General features: G+C 33.7%; 2 protein-coding genes across 3 annotated transcripts; both read left to right on the plus strand.

The window, feature by feature from the left end:
- Positions 1–5,126: 5,126 nt before the first annotated feature.
- On the plus strand, positions 5,127–9,684 carry LOC107911475 (zinc finger CCCH domain-containing protein 32). The gene is made up of 8 exons (XM_016839289.2): positions 5,127–5,280; positions 5,476–5,587; positions 5,761–5,903; positions 6,919–6,981; positions 7,105–7,224; positions 7,332–7,613; positions 7,696–8,013; positions 8,789–9,684. The coding sequence occupies exons 1-8, from the start codon at positions 5,239–5,241 to the stop codon at positions 9,185–9,187; spliced, it is 1,479 nt and encodes a 492-aa protein (XP_016694778.1). The 5' UTR covers positions 5,127–5,238; the 3' UTR covers positions 9,188–9,684.
- Positions 9,685–12,678: 2,994 nt separating this feature from the next.
- LOC107911474 (BTB/POZ domain-containing protein At1g03010) lies at positions 12,679–16,466 on the plus strand. Of its 2 annotated transcripts, none has more exons than XM_016839287.2 (4): positions 12,679–13,041; positions 13,971–14,037; positions 14,292–15,494; positions 15,605–16,466. In XM_016839287.2, the coding sequence occupies exons 1-4, from the start codon at positions 12,950–12,952 to the stop codon at positions 16,142–16,144; spliced, it is 1,902 nt and encodes a 633-aa protein (XP_016694776.1). In that variant the 5' UTR covers positions 12,679–12,949; the 3' UTR covers positions 16,145–16,466. The 2 variants fall into 2 exon arrangements, with proteins under 2 accessions (XP_016694776.1, XP_016694777.1); XM_016839288.2 differs by lacking the exon at positions 12,679–13,041 and adding an exon at positions 13,119–13,875.
- Positions 16,467–19,877: the final 3,411 nt, after the last annotated feature.

A 19,877-nucleotide genomic window follows, 5' to 3' on the forward strand; every position in this document is an offset into this window, starting at 1 on the left:
ACCATATGGTTGGACCATGGCAATGAGTGTGCCAGTGTAAGACCATGTTTGGGATATGGCATCGACACGGATAGAGGAGAGTCAGTGTAAGACCATGTCTAGGACATGGCATCGGCTCAAGATGAGTGCCAGTGTAAGACCATGTCTGGGACATGACATCAGCACCGATATGTGATCGTTAAACCTTCGGAATGGATCGGATATTGTTGGAAATATAGGTGGATGCTATATGCTAATTCCACCAGATATTAATGAAAATAAAGGTGATTGCTATGTGCTGATTTCACCGGATACCAATGGTTATATAAGTGATTGCTATGTGTTGAATTCACCCGGTACCATTGAGTATAAATGTGGTTGCTATGTGCTGATTTCACTGAGTGCTATTGACTATAAGGGTGGTGATGTGTGCTGATCCATCGTGTAACTGAGATTATTTTAAAGTGTTTATCGGGAAACTAATTAAGTGAAAATATATGTTACGAACAATGTGTTCGATCTTTAATCAACCCTTTGGCACGATTAAATGAAGCATTGAAATTAAGAATGAGTAAATTTAACAACAAAACAGTTTAGGACAGAAACAATTGTGTGATTTTAAAAAATTACAAAAAATGGTGGGAATTTAATTACAGGTTGTATGATATATGAAATTAAAGCTGAATGAGACTATTTTCATATAAAAGAAACAGAGTAAGCAAAAGAGTTATATGTTTTGAGATATTTAAATTCTAGTGAGACAGGAACATAATGAATTTGAAATCCCTTGTTTCGACTTTGGAAAATAATTAAAAATTGTACAAAAATAATTATGGTTTGTAATTTACATGTTTAAATTTATAAATGAGTCTATTTTCAAGAGAAACAAACGGGGACATCATTTGAATTCTATGCAAAGAGATAATTAATTTTTAGTGAAGAGAGGTTAGAGTTGTCGAGTAGTGAAATAGGGGAATCTTTAATGAATAAACTGTATTAATTGGCTAGACCAAAAATTTTGAAATTTCTATGGTAAGAAATTATGTGAGTCTAGTTTCAGAGAAAATTAACGGTTATTCGTTCAGAGCTCTGTAGCTTGAGAAATAAATAATTTAGTGACAGTGACTCAAGTAGACAGATTAATGTGAACATTAGTAATAAGATGTAAGCATGTGATATAATGATTATATCATCTTAAGAAATTATTGCGAGGATTTGCCCACACAAGTTTATTAATTTCTTATTATTTTCATATGAACTTGCTAAGCATTTATGCTTACTTCCCCTCTCTTTTCCTTTGCCTTATAGTATCGCCAAGTTAGCTCGGGGATCGGTGAACGTCGGAGATTCTCTCACACTATCAATTGGAACACTTGGTATATCTAGATACATTAATTTTTGGGTTATGGCATGTATAGTAGGCTTGATCGTTTTGTCATATATGTCATATTTCTTATGGCCTACAATGTTGGCCCTTATTTAATAAATGTTCTTTTTGATTAAGGCTATTTGGAGATGGCCAATATTGATGGTTGTTATACGCCTATGATGTGGTTATTCATGTATGTGGTAATTGCATAATTGAATGTTTTGGAGGTGGTTTACAAATGATTTCATGAATGACGATGTGTACGGGAATGTGTATGTAAAATTGGATATTCAGATGTCCAATTATAATATGATACATGTTGACAAAATTTTATAACCCAGTTTTATATGTTCAAGAAATTTTAAGTCCGGTAACGCCTCGTACCCTGTTCCAGCGTTGGATACAAGTAAGGGGTGTTACAGACCAAGTTGCCTCTGCTCCAAATGAGTTGACTTCGACTTCGTAACGGATGAGGGGTATCTGATTTCACCAATCACTGTAGAACCTTCTAGAATGTAAAAAATGCCGGTTCTTTTACCTTTTAACAAAACGAGAGCTCTACGAGATACTTTAATGTCGCTCGACTCGATGTTGATTCTGCATCATTTCAAGTCTAAAATACTCAAGGAGATAAGATTCTTTCGTAAATCAGGTACATACCTGGCATCTGAGAGTGTCCTAATTGTTCCATTGTGTATTCTAATTTTAACAGTACCAATATCAATTACTTTACTAGATAAATTGTTTCCCATGTGCACAACTCCACCTTCAACCGAACTGTATGTGGAGAACCATTCTCTATTAAGACATATGTGGAAAGAACATCCCGAACCTAGGATCTATTCAGACTTAAGCTTGGATTTATTGTTCGTTGACACTAACAAGAAATCATCACAGCATTTATCGACCAAATTAGCATTAGCTACATCTTCCTCATTACTCTCAGCAACTCTTATATTTCGCAGTTTATAACAATCTGCTTTGCCGTGACCTAACTTTTTACAATAGCGACACCTTTTGTCTCATTTCTTTGATGCTACCAAAACGGAAGATTGCCTATCTGCCTTGCTATCCAAACCAAACTCATTGTTGAGTTTGTCTCTACTCAACAAATGATCTTTCACATTTTCGAACGAGAGTTTGTCTCTGCTATAAATCAGGGTCTCCCCGAAAGACTTGTATGAAGGGGGTAAAGAGCACAATAATAGCATAGCATGATCTTCATCGTCAATATGAACCTCAACGTTCTTTAAATCATTTAAAAAAGTAATGAATTGACTAATGTGATCTCTAAGAAACTCACATTCGTTCATGCGAAACGTAAATAGACTTTGTTTCAACACTAAACGGTTAGCCAGAGACTTAGTCACATAAAGAGTTTCTAACCTTTTCCACAAGGTAGATGGGATCTTCTTCATCAATACTTCCTACAATACCATATTCGCGAGGCACAACTGGATTGCAGACAAGGCCTTTTCATCAAGCTCTTCCATTCTGTTTGATTTAGATTCCTAAGCTTTTTTCCAGTAACAACCTTTTTCAAGCCGGTTTGAACTAGAATTGTCATCATCCAAACTTGCCACAAATTGAAATTTGTCTCACCATCGAACTTTTCAATTTCAAACCTTGTTGTTGCCATCTCTGAACGGGCTGATCTATGAAAATTGAATTAGCTCTGATATCACTTCTTAGGAATCGACCCGATTAAGCAACGAACAAGTAAAAATAGCAAAAGAAATTGAAAAATTGAACACACAAATTTAACGTTGAAAAACCCTCCAAAGAGGATAAAAAAACCACAGGCAAAGATAATTTTACTATAATGGCAAAAGAACGAAAAATACAAAAGATGGAGATAAAAATTAAACCCCAAAAATCTGAAAATAAAGAATCCTCAAAACGTAAACACAAAATTCTCTAAATGTGTTATGAGTTCTAATCTAATGAGTGTATATTTCTAAGGTTGTAAAAGAGCCTATTTATAGGCTAAATTAGTAAGTCAAATAAACTATGCTAATAAATGCTAAATATATTATATTAATAAATACTAAATATTCTAGAAATAAAATATATTTTTATTTAACTTGACTTACAAGTAATTTCTTAAAATTTAGGTCACACAACCCTAACACAGAGCGTAGACTATAAAGTATAGAGTATATATTTTTATTTTCTCTCATCCACCCAAAAATTAAGTCTTGAGTATCTCATAATCAAATATATATTACTATGCACATGGCAAAATATATGTAATATATAGAATTTACATATGCGTAGGCCATAAAAAAATAATATCACCATGAATATAAAATTATAATTCTTTGAATCGTGTCAATTAAATTTGATAATTCCAAATGAAAAATTAAAATAATATAAATATAACAATATATAAAAAATTATAATAATATACGGTATCTTAAATAATTAATGTTTACATGTATATAATCCTGATAAAATTTTTAATTATTGTTCAAATGAAATAAAATAAAATTTATAATTTTCTTCAAATGAAATGAATATTTTCAGAACAATAAATAAATTTAAAATTAAAATGAATCATACAATATACCATCCCTAACTCAGAATTAACCTCTTTAATGAGTACTCTCCCAGATCGCCACTCGTGACCTGCCCCTCCAGTCCTGAGAATCAATCAGAGCTTCCCAAATGTATTGTAAAGTTCGTACACTTATTAGTCGAATGACAAATTTACCCTCCGGAGTCAATCAGCCTTTACCACACTACTCCCCCTGCTTAAGTGGAAAACAAGAAACAGGCAAAACTCCCACCATAACATAAAAACAGTTCAAAAAAGGTACAACGATGCCCGAACACAATAAGAGGGTTATAACGGTCATTTGAGTTCGAACCAGTGTCGGTTACCTGTTCCTGTCCAAAGCCCGGGTTTCATACCCAAATTTCCAGCTACACTTCATTTAGCGGTACGAAACCAATAAAAAACTAAGAAAAGTTAGCGAGAGAAAAAAGAGAGAGTCAAATTCCATAGAAAGTCCCTATACTATGTACTTTTTGTCGAATTAGTCTATTTACTATAATTTGATATTTTTAATCTCTTTACTTTTCTAAATGTATTTTTCAGCTTTACGAATTTTTTTGGTAACTGTATCATATAATTTGACGTCACTATAGTAATATGGGATGTATACTTTGAATTTTTCTTACTATTAAATATAAATTAGGCTTTTTTATTTTTTCCAAATATGCAAAGAATTTGTCGAGTTATAAAAAAACATTTAAATATGTATAAGTCACGTCATCGTACAGTTTTAAAAAAATTAAATATACTTTAAGTTCTTGTAATTTATACATTTAAAATTTAATCTTCTGATTTTTTATTTCAAGAAATTTATTTTTTTGTGATTTTTGAATTTAAAAATTTAAGTCTAATTATTAATACTAGTGACGTTATCTATTAAGTTCAAGTTTATTGCAACATTTTGTTTTTGTCAATGAAAAAATTAATTAGGGTGTTTACCGACTTAAGTGTGGCTTGAGTTTGAATTGTATTACTCGTGTTGCTATTAGGGCTTTATCTTTATCTTATAATTCACTAATTTTTTTTTTGAAATTGGAAAAGTAGGAATAAGTTTTCGAAAATAAAAATAGTGACAAAATTTCAAATACATGAAGATCTTAGGGGCATAAAACATATTTTAACCTTTAAATGTTATTTGACAAAATTAATGAAAAAAGGGTTATTTTTTAAGAATATTAATGAAAAACATATAAAGCTGCCAAAAACATATACAACAAGGATGTATTACAGAATTTGACCAAACAAAAAATCTATAAAATGATTAAAGAGAAGGAGAGAAGGAGAAAATTCAAACAATGCCAAAAAAAAGCACCTGATCCCGGACCGTACTGTAATGGAAAAAGGAAAGAGGAAGAGAACAAAAAGCTCAATTACAGTAAAAGAATCTCTTTCTTCTTCTTCTTCTTCTTCTTCATCATCATCATCATCATCATCATCATCATTGCCCTTCTTAACAATTTTGCACTCTCTCCGATCATTTTGAAACATTCCTATATTCTCTGTAGAACCTCCCCATTCTTCTTCTTCTCTCTATTGTAAAGTAGGCATTAGTTAAGGTGTTACTGTACAGGCCGCCCGAATCCGTTTGATGGAGTTGTACAGTCGCATCCCGCCACGGAATGGGTCTCAATCGGGTTATCAGTCCGAATGGAGCCCCGCTGGTCCTGAGACTGGCCTGGAAGGTAAATTCCGTTCGTTTCAACATATATTTTTTCTCGCTTTTCTACTCGCATTGTAACGATGTTTCCTTGGTTTAGTTCTTCTTCTTCTTCTTCTTATTATTTGGGGTTTTAGGGTTTTTACAATGTGGAGAGTGAATCGGGGTTTTTATTAGTGTTTCTTCGGTGTAATGCAGAGTCAATGTGGCAATTGTCGTTGGGGGGCACTGAATCCTACCCGGAGCGGCCTGGGGTACCTGACTGTGTTTACTACATGCGAACCGGGTTCTGTGGATATGGTAATAGGTGCCGCTACAATCATCCTCGCAACCCTGCCTGGGTAAATTTCTCTGTAATTTCTTTGATAACTGGGGCTTTAGTTTTGCTTTTTTCGTTTTGTTTGCAATGTTTGATCCTGCTTTGAACGGATATCGATTGATGTACAATGGAGTGAAGGATATTTAACGATGATGTCAGTTTTACCTATTCGTGGTGACAGTGGGATCTCAGTCTTAACCTAATATGAAGAGAATTTAAGAACGAAATCCATTAGGAAATGGAACTTACTATGCTATAGTAATGTATAATCGAAGCAACCTTTCTCTGTTATAATCTATATATCTGTTGTATGGTAGTTGTTATAATTAGTTATTTCATTACTTTCTTTTTACAGATTATTCTTTATTGTTATAATTAGTTATTCCATTACTTTTTTCCCAGATTATTCTTTCATATAGATTTGTTTCTTATAAATCATAAGGGTTCTGGTGGACACAATTTCTTAGTGTGTTGTTTGCTCCAAATAGAAATCGAGTACTGCTGTTTAGATGTCATGCTTGACATTTTCTATTCTGGATTTAAATGAGCTGCCACCTAAGTTTGCTATTTATGCAACATTTTCCCTAAACTTAGTAATTTGCTTGGTTCCTTTCTTATGCTCTAATTAATTCATACCAAACTGTCTGATGTGTGGGCTAGGTGATAGATATTTATTTCTTATATTTATTCAAAAGATTTTGTTTAATCTGTGGGTAAGTGAAGCAAACAAAGGGGACAGTATACCATCAAATTGTGTTTTCTTTGGATGAGTGTGGACTTAACAAGTGAACTTCAGGTTTTCTGTCTTTGTTTCACAGGCATGAGAATTCTATGCTTCTAATAAGTTAGTTGCCTGCTTCAGCTAGTCTTTTTTAACATGAATTGAGGATCATATTGATAGAATAGGATGATGTAAAAGTATTTACTTCGGTCTTAGTCTTTGGTTTTAAACTCAGGTAAGTCTTTTCTCATACTCACCTTTAAACCTTTTGTGACAGTTCAATCACTCATCTTTATTTGTTTGTGATACCATTTAGGTTGAGGCTGCTGTAAGAGCTACAGGGGTGTATCCTGAACGACCAGGGGAGCCCACATGTCAGGTGAAAGAATAGTTTTATGAAAATATGCCAAATTGTTTTAACTAATCTACCCCTTTGCTAATTAATGCTGCAAAAACCTTTTCCTTGTTTTTCTAAGTCTTTCTTTTCCCTTCATGTTTGCAGTTTTATTTAAAAACTGGGACCTGTAAATTTGGCGCATCCTGTAAGTTCCACCATCCCAAACAAGGAGATCAATCCTTTAGCCAAGTTCCATTGAATATATATGGATACCCATTACGACCGGTTTGAATTTCTCTTGTTTTCTTTTTCTCCTCAATTTGTATTTAGCTATTTTCAGGATTCTTAGAACTTCTGGCCACCAATCTGGTGTGTATTCTATCCATTAACAGGGTGAGAAAGAATGCTCCTACTATTTGAAAACGGGGCACTGCAAGTTTGATACTACCTGTAAATTCCATCATCCTCAACCAGCTGGAACATCAATTCCAGCATCTGCACCTCAATTTTATCTGCCGGTGCAGTCTCCTTCAGTCCCTATAACTGAACAGTATGGAGGTACATCCACCAGTGCAAGGCCTCCTATATTACCTGGTTCATATGTTCAGGGGACTTATGGCCCTGTTCTGTTTTCCCCTGGGGTGGTTCCTATTCCGGGTTGGAGTCACTACTCGGTAGGATGATCAGCATAGTTGCATTAAGATAGTGCGTAAGTCAATCTGATTCCTGAAGATGTTTTTTGCTTTCTTGGTGCAGGCACCTGTAAGCTCAGTACTCTCTCCTGGTGTGCAACCTGCTGTTGGGGCTACTTCTCTCTATGGACTAACACAGCTGTCTTCTTCAACACCTTCACATGCAGGACCTTATCTTTCCTTGCCCTCTTCTATGAGCCCTTCAAGTGGTAACCAGAACAATCAAACATTTCCAGAGAGACCCGGTGAGCCTGAATGCCAATACTATTTGAGGACTGGCGACTGTAAATTTGGATCGTCTTGTAGGTATCATCATCCTAGAGACAAGGTTGTGCCATGGACAAATTGCATCCTCAGCCCAATGGGACTTCCTTTACGTTCAGTATGTGAACATTCTCGAACTCTTTGTTATTATTTTATCAATGTTTTCTCTGTAAAAGATGACATTCTGTTATGATTATTGCTTTTACATGAGCTTGTCTTTTATATAGATCTTGACTAATAGATCTTACATTATAAGTAAGTTTAGTCAGGTTAACATATTTTAAATACCTCTGAGTTGATGTTGCTTGCCCTAGAAGTATGAAATTCTGTATCTAATCTGTTATGGACTTGGCTCCTTAGAGGGGGAAAGAAGGAAAGTGACAGCCTTTTGGCCCTCTCTTTCCCTCTTAAGTAATCTTACCTTTTTATTTTTGAGGAACTATTTCCCTCCCTAAAATATAGGCTAGATATGCTTCATTATACGAGAGTTTAATGCTCAAGAGTAGGATTGAGAGGGCTTCCGTAATGGTCATCATTTTGAGATTTCTTCATACACATTTGACAGCTTTATAGTTTAGAACCTTCTAATAAACTAGTGTTGAAGGTTTTTGCTTGCTCCAGTACTCAGGAATCAGATTATTGCTTACAGGATGGTTTGTGTTGGTCAGAGCTTCATAATGAATATTGGGTTCAAGCAGTATTGCTCTCTTGAACAGCCTTAGTTATGTTCTAGTTTGCTTTCATTTTTTTCTTCTGTTCAGCTTTAGCATTGCTATCCTGAACAGCTAGTGAATTTCCTTTACAATTTCATGTTTTGAGATGTGGTATCTATACTAATACGTTATGTTTCTGTTTTCAATGGTTGTTTTAATTAGATTCTTTCCTTTAAACAGGGGGGACAGCCTTGTTCTTTCTACTTGCAGAATGGGCACTACAAGTTTGGGTCCACATGCAAATTCGATCACCCAATAGGAACAATGAGATATAGTCCGTCAGTGTCATCTCTCATTGATATGCCAGTTGCTCCCTATCCAGTTGGATCTCTGCTGGCTACATTGCCCCCTTCTTCCACTTCTTCCGAGTTACGGCCTGGGTTGAGTTCAGGGTCTAAGAAGGATTCTTATTTGAGCAGAATTCCTTCTTCAAGCACATCTAGCAGTTCAGTTGGTTTGATTTTTTCACAGACAGGTTCTGTTCCCCTTTCTGATTTGCAGCATTCAAGTCAGAGTTCAGTTCCTTTATCCAGTACCAGAAGCACGAGACAGGGTGGTGAGGTTCATCGCTCAAACTGATAAAATGCTGGAGCCATTCTTCATTATCTTGCAGATGTGGTTTTACCAACCACGATATATTTTCTGTTAATAGATCTCAGTAAATTATAGTCAATAGTGCAAAGTTACATTTCTCAGCAGCAAAGGGTTATCAACCGATCTGCCTTACCTCACAATAGGACCGATGGTTTCTTATGATTAGCTTGTCCTTTCATTACCATCAATATTATCTGCAATAAGCTTCTGTAGCAAACATTGTATGAAATACTACCCCTTTCTTCTGAATTCTGAATAATCACGACAGAAAGCCAATATATCAGGTTAGCCTGTTACTGTACCTTCAACTTGATGTTTTCTGTACTCATCAATTTGCAGTGAAGACTTGATATAGGATTCTGTCAGTTCCCTGTACTGCTGTTAATTTCCCTTCCTCCCATCCCTTTTTTAGTCGCTTCAGTTTTTCTATTACAATGTTTATCTTTTGATATTGGGAGTAAAAGGATGCTGTTTTTGCCTCATTTCTGGGGTTCTTTGTGGGAAGAGCTTGAAGAGCATACAGGGAAACTTATGTAAAGATTCTATCTATTTTGCTTCATTGATTAACCTATATAATCACTTTATTATTATTAGTTAAAATTGCTGGAGAAGTCAGTCCAGGCAATCCATTGAGCTTCGAATATGAGTAATGCATTTATAATTTTGTACCCTATGTCAGTGTCCGTGATAGTAGCATCCTGCCTTTGCTTGGGATTCTTCAATTTATTTATGGATTATTGTGTTTGGCCCTTGTATTTGTGACCAAGGAAGAATATTATCTTCTAACCACCAGTTTGTATTATCTCTTTTACCTGCAAAACACGTGTAAAATAGATCAAGCTTATAATAAGTGGCTTCTTATCAGCTATAAATGGTAGATTACTTGTAGAGAAAGTAGTAATGATTTTGGTTAATAAAAATGATGAGTGAAAAGCCAACCTCCACCCAATCCTTCTCAAGCACTCGGTAATCAGTAGGCAGTAGTAGCCTTGGATGCCAAGAAATTGGGCTGGTAGAGGAATTAATTATGATGAACAAGCCCACGTGTAAACCGTGCGAGATCCCCAGATTCAATTATATGCAAGTAACCCCTCCAATGACAAACAATAATAAATACATGTTGCCTTCAAAAGAAAAAAAAAACAATAAATGCATATTACTGGGTTCATTCTATGTTTGTTGGTTAGGCAAAATGAGAATGATAATGGTAAGATCGTAATTAATAATATACATACCCACACGATCACCCTATCCTTAATTAATTCGATGCAAATGGCTTTTAAAACTGTTGGCCCACAAGCGTTTCACACTTTTGAATCTCAAATTCATTGAACCAACATTGTTGAAAAAAATAATAGTATGAATGAATTGAATTGTGTTAGAATTTCTTTTTTGTCTTTGAAATTGTAGTCACAACCTTTCCTCACAAACACTGATGATTTAAAGCTGCTTTAATTTACTAAAAGAAAAGAAGAAATTCCCTTTTGGATTGTAGTAGCAATGTCCAGGCATACTCCCAAATTGCTGGTCGAGTGAACAAACAAGGTTTAAAATTTTTTATTTCTAAAAAAGATTTTCAGCCCCACTGTGGATGCTATCTTTCCAAAAACAAAGTTCTTTTATTTGTTTATTTATACTTATGTTGAGTACTTGTAGTTAGTAAAAACATAAATATAAAAGAATCGAGATTCTGTACATGATAAAGCCTTGGGTTTGCAACTATGATTGTTAATATTTCAGAAAGCCAAAAGTTGAGGAAGTGGTAAGGTAACTCTCAGAATGAGTGTGATGTGTCATATGTGTGTTAATATTTATGGCATATTGCCACCTTTCTAGAAGCAGGTCTCATGATTAATTCTTCAGGTGGCCGTCTAATAATGTTGTTTCCAAATATTTTAAGCTTTCCCTTGATGTGGCTCCTCATTGCCAATAGGCATTAACACCTGCTTGGCTGTTTCAAACATATATGATTTAAATCTTTGCTCAAAAGGAATGGCATGAACAAGCAAAATGAAAAAGTCTTTTGTTACAATATAACATCTTCATGATGCGGAGATAATGTTGGTGTGTGATGTTAAAAAGATGAATTTATGAGAAAATAATAAAGGTTTTAAGGTCTGTAATTATGCTTTTTTTTATGGTTTTATTCGTTTTTTTGGTGTACAAATAAATTATAAGTACATGGGTCTCGAGAATACAATGAAATTTAATGACTATTTGTGTGTTTGCAATGACAAAAATAATTTATTGAGCATGGTATATATAACAAGACAGTTTCTATAACTAATTTCTATAGTTATTCTTTATAGAACAAAAGGAAATTTTATTCATATTTGTGCCTACAAATGAAATTTAACTACAAAAGTTTTCATCTCTCTGCATAAAAATATAATTATTTAATAAATATCTATTTAGATAGTAACATTTATTATCAACAAAATATTTATTCAATAAAAAATATTATTTTTATACAATCCCTAGAACTATCTTAGCTATAATATAATTTTTAGTAACATACATAGTTCATCACTTTTAAATAGTTATAGCTCTTTATTAATTAATTTTTAATGACTTGTTATCTATCGTTTGTAACTATTGAAACAATACATACATATTTAAAAATATTTCAAAATTTATGCAAACTATTTAAAACATTTATTTCCCCGGATTGGTTACAGTCATACATGACAAAGGGAAGGAGAGCCAAAAAAAAAAAAAAACTATCAAGCCTAACCAAGAAAATATTAAAAAAGGAGGAAATGATGAAATCAAATCATCTTAGTATTAGATCATCAAACTTTGTGGCTAATTAAAGGATACCCACTCGCTCTACCCATACAAACACATATTAAAGAAGAGTTAGGTAAAGTGGAGCTTGACATTATAATTAATCCGACACCATTTACATCTACATGCATGGATGTTTCAGTTTTTGTGGTCTGAACATTTCCAACCAGTGTTTAGTTTTCTCATACTTAATATCATAAACACTGTTCTCCTCTCTCCTTTTAAGGTAAAAAAATATAAAGTGGGAAAAGGAAAATGTTTGCCCAAAATCAACAGTACGAAACTAGAAGTGTTGGCAATAAAGTTTTAAGGCAAAAGGAACAGAATCTGGCAAGAAATTGTAGTTGTTAAGGTAATGTCATAGTGATTGTGGCCTAGGCTTTAGGGGCGTAAATAGGCTATAATATAAGTATAATGTAATTAAGTGATGTAGTAGAGTTAAATTAAGCTATGGTTTTTTTATTTTGGATTTACTTTCGCTATCAATGATTACATCCCCTAAAAGCATTGCAACCCCAACAGGAATCCTGCAATTAAACAAAAACCCATGTCAAAAAAGGCCACTCTCACCGAAAAGTGCAAAGCTCACTCGAGCACATTCTTGACTTTAGATTAAGCACACATTATTATAAGCACTCATTAAAAGTATGCTTATATATATATTTTTCAAAGTCATCATTACCCTTTAATCCTGCATGAGTTCATTCATGTGTGACTTATACCTCACTCCTGCCTTTGGTATCCCAAGGAGAAAGAGTGAGAGAAATTAGTGTGTCCTTAAACAACCTGTCAGCATCTGAACCATGAACTATTTTCAACATTTGAACTAAGAGAGACAGAGAGAGATATTTGGGGCTGCTAAAAAATGTTCCACCAACAACAGTTGGGATTCTCCGAGGAGTAAAGAACATCTTGGTGGGGCTGAAATCTGGGATTTTGTCACGTTTGTTTGTAAGAAAGATGGGTGTTGTTACTGTTGCTGAACTGAAACCCAGTATGTCAGGAAAGAGATCTTTTCGTCAAAGTTCCAGTATCAGGCATGCCACTGAATGGTAACTTTCTTCTTCTTCTTCTTATTTCCTGCTTTTTGTATGCCAAAAGTATAGCTCTGTTTTGCACTGTGGTTTTTACACTGACATAACATATATAATCAGGGTTTATTTCTATTTTTTTTATTGAGCTTTGGAGCTTTGGGTAGCTAACATGGAGTCAATAAATGCTGGTATTTGAGGTCCCTCTAGTAAATTAAAATTTAGACAGCACCACTTGCTTGATAAGCCTGGATTACAGAGCTGTCAGGGTCGAATGTGACAGATGAACCCCTTTGAGATGTGATCTTCAGCTTTGAAGTCTTCTATAAAAAGTAACAGCCCCACCAGGGTCGTCCGTATTATGCCGGATGAATGGGGGGATGTGTTCTTAACTTCTTATCCTACAATAATTCCTCTTGATTTCCCCCTTCAACAGTCCCTCAAACTTGTATCACAAAGTCATACAACAGTTAACTCAGCCTGACAAACCTTCTTGCTTCTCACATATTACTGCAGCAAATATCCAATAAAAATCAAAGGGTCCCATATGGATGGATGGATGCAACTCAGTAAAGTAGCTTAATAGTTTTCCATCTCCAAACCAAAACCAGTTCAGCAGTGTGTGTGCTTTTCAATGTTTTTACCCTTTTAATAGCAATGTGACGTTATTATTGTCAGTTTTCCCATCTGGGTCCTTCATGTTGAACCTTGGATAGGTTGAGATGTCCAATGAATATCAAACGAGCTTACAACTGACTAAACCAGTAAGAGGAGATTTATGGGTTTAAGCATGGAAATGGAAGTCTATGGCAAAAGCAACAATTTGACATCTAAATTATTGGCACTAACAAACATGTAGAAATGCTTTCATATCTCTCTTTTTTTCTTTGCTATACCTAGGTTTTAGTCTCTATGCAGCATCATTTAATCTTAGTTATCTTATCTTGCAGGCCTATTTCTGATGTTTCCAGTGATCTTACTATTGAGGTAGGAGCATCAAGCTTTGCACTTCACAAGGTATGTTGAAATCTGTTTTGGCATCTTTTAGCAGCAAATGTTTAATTATCATGGTGCCTACAAGTACAGTATTATGCTTCCTTTGAACCACAAAAACATGGGAATCCTTTTTGTGATTGTGCAAAGTCCAAAATTTAACAATGTTTTACTATGCATTCACAAAATTGAAAGATCTTTACCTTGTTGTGGCCTAGAAACTGGTTACACCATTGTAATAGAAGCTTTACTCATGTAGTTGAAAATTTTCTTTTCAGTTCCCTCTGGTTTCTCGGAGTGGAAGAATCAAGAAGCTGTTGGTGGACACAAAGGATGCAAAGATTTCACACATAAATCTCTCTTCTATTCCGGGTGGATCAGAAGCGTTTGAGCTAGCTGCGAAGTTCTGCTACGGAATAAATGTCGAGATTATGTTATCAAACGTTGCAATGTTAAGATGTGCATCAAATTTCCTGGAAATGACAGAAGAGTTTGCTGACAAGAACCTGGAAGCTCGTACAGAAGCTTATATGAAGGACATGGTACTCCCGAACATATCAAGCTCGATATCAGTTCTTCACCATTGTGAAAGCCTCTTGCCTATATCTGAAGAGATCAACCTTGTTAACAGGCTCATCAATGCAATCGCGAACAACGCATGCAAAGAGCAGCTCACTTCAAGCTTACTGAAACTTGATCACAACTTTCCATCAAAAGCTATGTCGAATGTGGCACCAGAAACGCCATCTGATTGGTGGGGAAAGTCTCTGGCAGTTCTTAACCTCAGTTTCTTCCAACGAGTTATATTAGCAGTGAAGTCCAAGGGTCTAAACCAGGATATGATCAGCAAAATTTTGATAAATTACACCCATGATTCTCTTCAAGGATTGGCTGTCAGGGACCCTCACTTGGTAAAGGGAAGCATGTTCGATTTGGAGCTGCAAAGGAAACAAAGGGTAGTCGTTGAAGCCATGGTTAACTTACTGCCAACTCAATCAAGGAAGAGCCCAGTTCCCATGGCATTTCTCTCCAGTTTACTGAAAACTGCAATAGCCTCATCCGCATCCACTTCTTGCAAATCTGATTTGGAGAGGCGGATAGGTCTGCAACTAGACCAAGCAATTCTTGAAGACATCCTAATACCAGCTAATTCACACAGAAACAGTCATACAGCCATGTATGATACAGACTCAATCCTAAGGATCTTCTCCATCTTTTTAAACTTGGATGAGGATGAGGAAGAGGATGAGGAAGATCCTTTGAGAGATGAAAATGATACGGCATATGATTTTGACAGCCCAAGGTCTCCCAAACAAAGTTCAATCCTCAAAGTATCCAAGTTACTAGATACTTACCTTGCTGAAGTTGCACTAGACACAAACTTGTCGCCACTGAAATTTATAGCACTCACAGAATTACTTCCAGACCATGCTCGCGTAGTTAGCGATGGATTATACAGAGCCGTCGATGTTTTCCTCAAGGTGAGGCTCTCACATGAAAGCATTAAGTAGTTCCATAGCTAAGTTATCTTTAGGCATTTCATAAATTTTATTTGCAGGCTCTTAAAACCATTTTCTGCTCCCCTTTACAGGTTCATCCAAACATGAAGGACACCGAACGCTACAGACTATGCAAAACCATAGACTGTCAGAAACTATCTCAAGAAGCCTGTAGCCATGCAGCACAGAATGAAAGGTTACCGGTGCAAATGGCTGTCCAAGTGTTATATTTCGAGCAAATCAGGCTTAGGAACGCAATGAGTGGAGGCCACAATCCATTTTTCTTCGGTGCAACCAATAGTCAGTTCCCTCAACGTTCGAGCAGTGGCGTGGGAAGTGGAGCCATCTCACCCAGAGATAACTATGCATCAGTGAGAAGAGAGAACCGGGAACTGAAACTCGAAGTTGCAAGGATGAGAATGAGGCTAACCGACCTAGAAAAAGATCATGTGTCAATGAAACAAGAGATGGTGGGATCCCATCCTACTAACAAGTTACTCAAATCAATCACCAGGAAACTAAGAAAGCTAAACTCCTTGTTCAGGATCAACAATATGAAGGCTGCAGGGAGTAAAGCAAATTCAGAATCTCGGTTCTTGTCCCATAGGAGATGGCGTTACTCAGTATCATGACCATTGTAAAAAGGTCTAAAACACTGAAACCGAAATTGTATGTAGTGTGGGATTTGAGTGTTGGATTCTGGGGTTGCTTTCTTCAGTTCATTGAAATCATTGCCTTAACATTTGAAAAAGAGTTTGGAGGCAAAGCCAGGCATACACAGTCTAAATTTGTGTCTTTTAAGTCAGTGATTGTTATTTGGCAAATGTGCGACTGTGATAACCTGTATATGAATGAAAGTAGGCAGACAAGCTACTAAGCCATCAAAATTTTCTTCACTTATATAAAACCTTCTTGGCAACATGTAAAGGTTGGAATAATTAGAGTTTATGTAAATCTACACATTTACTTTTCATACAAGCAATTTTCTTCTAGATATTTGATAGCAAACTGAAAGTTACATATATTGAAACACCTAACGATAAGAATAATTAAGGTAGTGGGCACTTCTTCAATCACCAAATGTAAAATAGTAAACATACAAAATATGGAGTTATTTACGTAGTTCGATTTCTGATGTTTGTGGAAACTAGCTCTGTGAGAAATATTTAATCTCTTCAACAATCATATAAAGTGAACTTACTTACCCTTGTACTTTGTACACCCGATACTCTTAATGTTAAAACCTCTTGTGAATTCAACAACTAAAGCCACAAGGTTTTACTATCAAAATAACACTTGTACAATAATATTCTCGCAAAAATAGATTAAGTGCCTAAATCTCTTAGTACAATCACTTATGCAAGTCTCCCGAATATATAGACTTAGTTTTGAGACTTGCTTACATATTAAGATCTATATCAATCGCACTAATAAAACAATACGATAAATATAATACATTGTAACAATAACACATAATGTAAATATAGACTCTTGGCAACCCATCCAACGGAATCACGACCGAATCTAAAGTCTATGATCCAAAGGATTTTCATGAATAATTTCGGTTCAATGCAATCACTAATATAATATTCCCAAGTACTATAATTTTCCATAATAAGCTAGATACCAATCATGCAATCAGTATTAGCCTAGATAAACAATTCAACATATTACCAACACTTTAAATATAAAAATTGTTTTCATATAGATTTGATGGGCAAAAAGTGGATACTCTATTTAATACCAAATTACCAAATTCATATTTTTCAATATATACCATACTAATAAATAATTACTTTGATTAGAAAACAAAATATCATACCTAATTCCAATCTCACTCCTTGATTTTGCATGTATGATGTCAAATGTTATATATAAAAATAAATAGCATTAGAAAAGAAACAGGTGTGCTATACTTTTTACTTTTAAAAACACTTTTGGGGAAAAATTAAAATTTTCAATTTTTGAAGAAAGTGTTTCTGAGCCACTTTTTAACTTGGGAGAATATTTTTTCTCTCAAAAAGTAACTTGTTTAGGAATATTTTTGTTTAAAGGTATTTTTTGTCTCAAAAGTACTTTTTAAAATTAATACTAAATAAACCTAGAACTCCTTTTCAATAATATCGTTGTTAAGATTTGAATTTGAATTTTTCTAATGAAAATGTAAAATGTTTTTACTATTGTATCCAATATTTATTGGTAAATTTATTTTTATTGATTTAATATAAAAGATAAAATAAAGATAAAAATAAAAAACTCTCATATAATAATGGTTATCTTATAAAAGAATATGATTTTAATCATTTCCCATATCTAATTGATTCGTAATATTGATTCATTTAAAAATTTAAATATATTATAGATAAATAAGTTATTGTACATTTGCACTGCACATCTTTTTAAAAAAAATAGTTACACGACCAATATAAAAAAGGGCTAATTCCACCGCAAACTATAATCCTTATTTTAAAGGGTAAATTACACTAATCTCTAAATTATAGGTAAGTTTTTGTTTTGGTTACTTAATTTAAAAAAAGTTAGAATTTGATGACTATAGTTTTTGAAATTGTACTTTTTGGTCACTTGACTATTAAGTGACACTTTTTTAGTTGGTATAATGACAAATTTAAGTCCTCAACTTTTATATTTTTTGTCAATTTGACATTGATTCTATATAAAACTTATTTAAAGAACTCAAAGTTATTTAAGAAATAAAAAATTCTATAGAAGAATTCTAAAAAGTTAAAATCTCAAAAATATTGTTATCGAAGAACAAGTATGAATGAGAAATAAAGAAAATTATCATTTAATAGAATCTAATAACAAGTTAAAAATAGAACAAAATCAATAAAAGTTAAATCATTACATGGTTCCTCATTATTTCTCAAAACCAAATTAGTATATCTTCAAGTAAGCCTTTGATGCCATTTCTTTAACCAAGGAAATATAAAATATACCACATATTTTCCCAAACTCAATTCAAAATTTCAATTCATTTGAGTTATTTTTCAAAACCCAAATTGTAAAAACAACTTATATTTTGAATTTTTTTCTTACAATGAAAAAGCTATATAAAGAAACAAAATAGGTAAAAAATAAACAACCAATAATTTTGCTTATTTTCTTTAACTTTTATATGTTTTTTTAAAGAACGAGTATTGGATATTATAGAGAAATTTTAGAGGGGCTAAAATGATTTTCTCTCACTTTATTTATTTTTAAAATTTTTATTGCTTCAATTTTAATTTTAATTTTTAGAATTTTTTAAATTTTAAAAAATATTTTTTATCATTTTATATATAATCATGCTCAAATTGATAAAAAAATATATAAAAACTAAAGACTGAAATTGTTATTACACTAACTAAAAAAGTGTCACTTAACAATTGGGTGACAAAAAACAATTTAAAAAAAATTAGTGACCAAATTGTAACTTTTTTTAATTAAGCGACTAAAACCAAAATTTGCTCGTAGTTTAGTGACTAATGATGTAGTTTATCCTATTCTAAATTAGTCTTTAAACTTAGCTATGAATCATATCTTTACTTAATTGTTATATGATGCTTTAAATCTTTTATGACATAATTTAAAATGAAAAATTTAAAAACTAAAATATTGTCATATAATTTTTTTAAAATAAAAACAAAATAAACAACTTTCTTTTCAAGTTTTAGTTTATTGTTATTTTTTTTAAATACGGCAATATTTTACTTTTTTATTAAATATGTTCATTTTGATTTTTTTTATTTTCATTTTAAATTGTATTACATAATATTTGATATATTATTTAATGAGAAATTTAATGATTTTTGTAATGAAATGTACTGATTAATATAATCTCCATAGTTAGCAAATGAATGTTTTGAAATATAAGGACTAATTTGAAATGAGAAAAAAGTTTGGGGACTTCTGTCAGAATTAACTCAAAAGAAAACGCTGTATTTCATTTACCTTACATCCAAACGTCACGCTGAAATTGATGGTCGCTTCATTGTTGGGATGGAACCGGTGCGCATAAGATGCGCGTACCTCTTTCTCAATTGCGCAACCCATCCTGGAGCTCTTCCGGTACTTCAAAACCCAGCCTTTGCATTGCATTATCCTTTACCCCCCCTTTAGGGTTTCCGAGATTGAAAATTTTGAATCATCTTGATCTTTTCAAGCAATTGGAGCAAGAAATAGACACTGTAATCAAGGCTATTACAACCTGGGAATCATCGCTGAGCACAAGTTATCCGCCGAAAAAATTCGCGAGGCAAAAGATACGGCTCGTGAACTGATCGATAAATGTAATTATAGAACAAAAAAGACGGCGTTTTTGAAAGATTATAAATTGTAAATATATTACGCCACCGTATCGCTCTC

This window comes from Gossypium hirsutum, chromosome D11 (genome assembly GCF_007990345.1).
Source record: "Gossypium hirsutum isolate 1008001.06 chromosome D11, Gossypium_hirsutum_v2.1, whole genome shotgun sequence".
NCBI lineage: Eukaryota > Viridiplantae > Streptophyta > Magnoliopsida > Malvales > Malvaceae > Gossypium > Gossypium hirsutum.

Bases quoted from the DNA above. Each gene is read 5' to 3' on its own strand.
- LOC107911475 (XM_016839289.2), top strand. From the start codon at position 5,239: ATGGAAAAAGGAAAGAGGAAGAGAACAAAAAGCTCAATTACA. The intron at 5,588-5,760 runs GTAAATTCCGTT...GGTGTAATGCAG, and splicing joins TCCTGAGACTGGCCTGGAAG to AGTCAATGTGGCAATTGTCG. The intron at 8,014-8,788 runs GTATGTGAACAT...TCCTTTAAACAG, and splicing joins TGGGACTTCCTTTACGTTCA to GGGGGACAGCCTTGTTCTTT.
- LOC107911474 (XM_016839287.2), top strand. From the start codon at position 12,950: ATGGGTGTTGTTACTGTTGCTGAACTGAAACCCAGTATGTCAGGAAAG. The intron at 13,042-13,970 runs GTAACTTTCTTC...CTTATCTTGCAG, and splicing joins ATCAGGCATGCCACTGAATG to GCCTATTTCTGATGTTTCCA. The intron at 14,038-14,291 runs GTATGTTGAAAT...TTTTCTTTTCAG, and splicing joins CAAGCTTTGCACTTCACAAG to TTCCCTCTGGTTTCTCGGAG.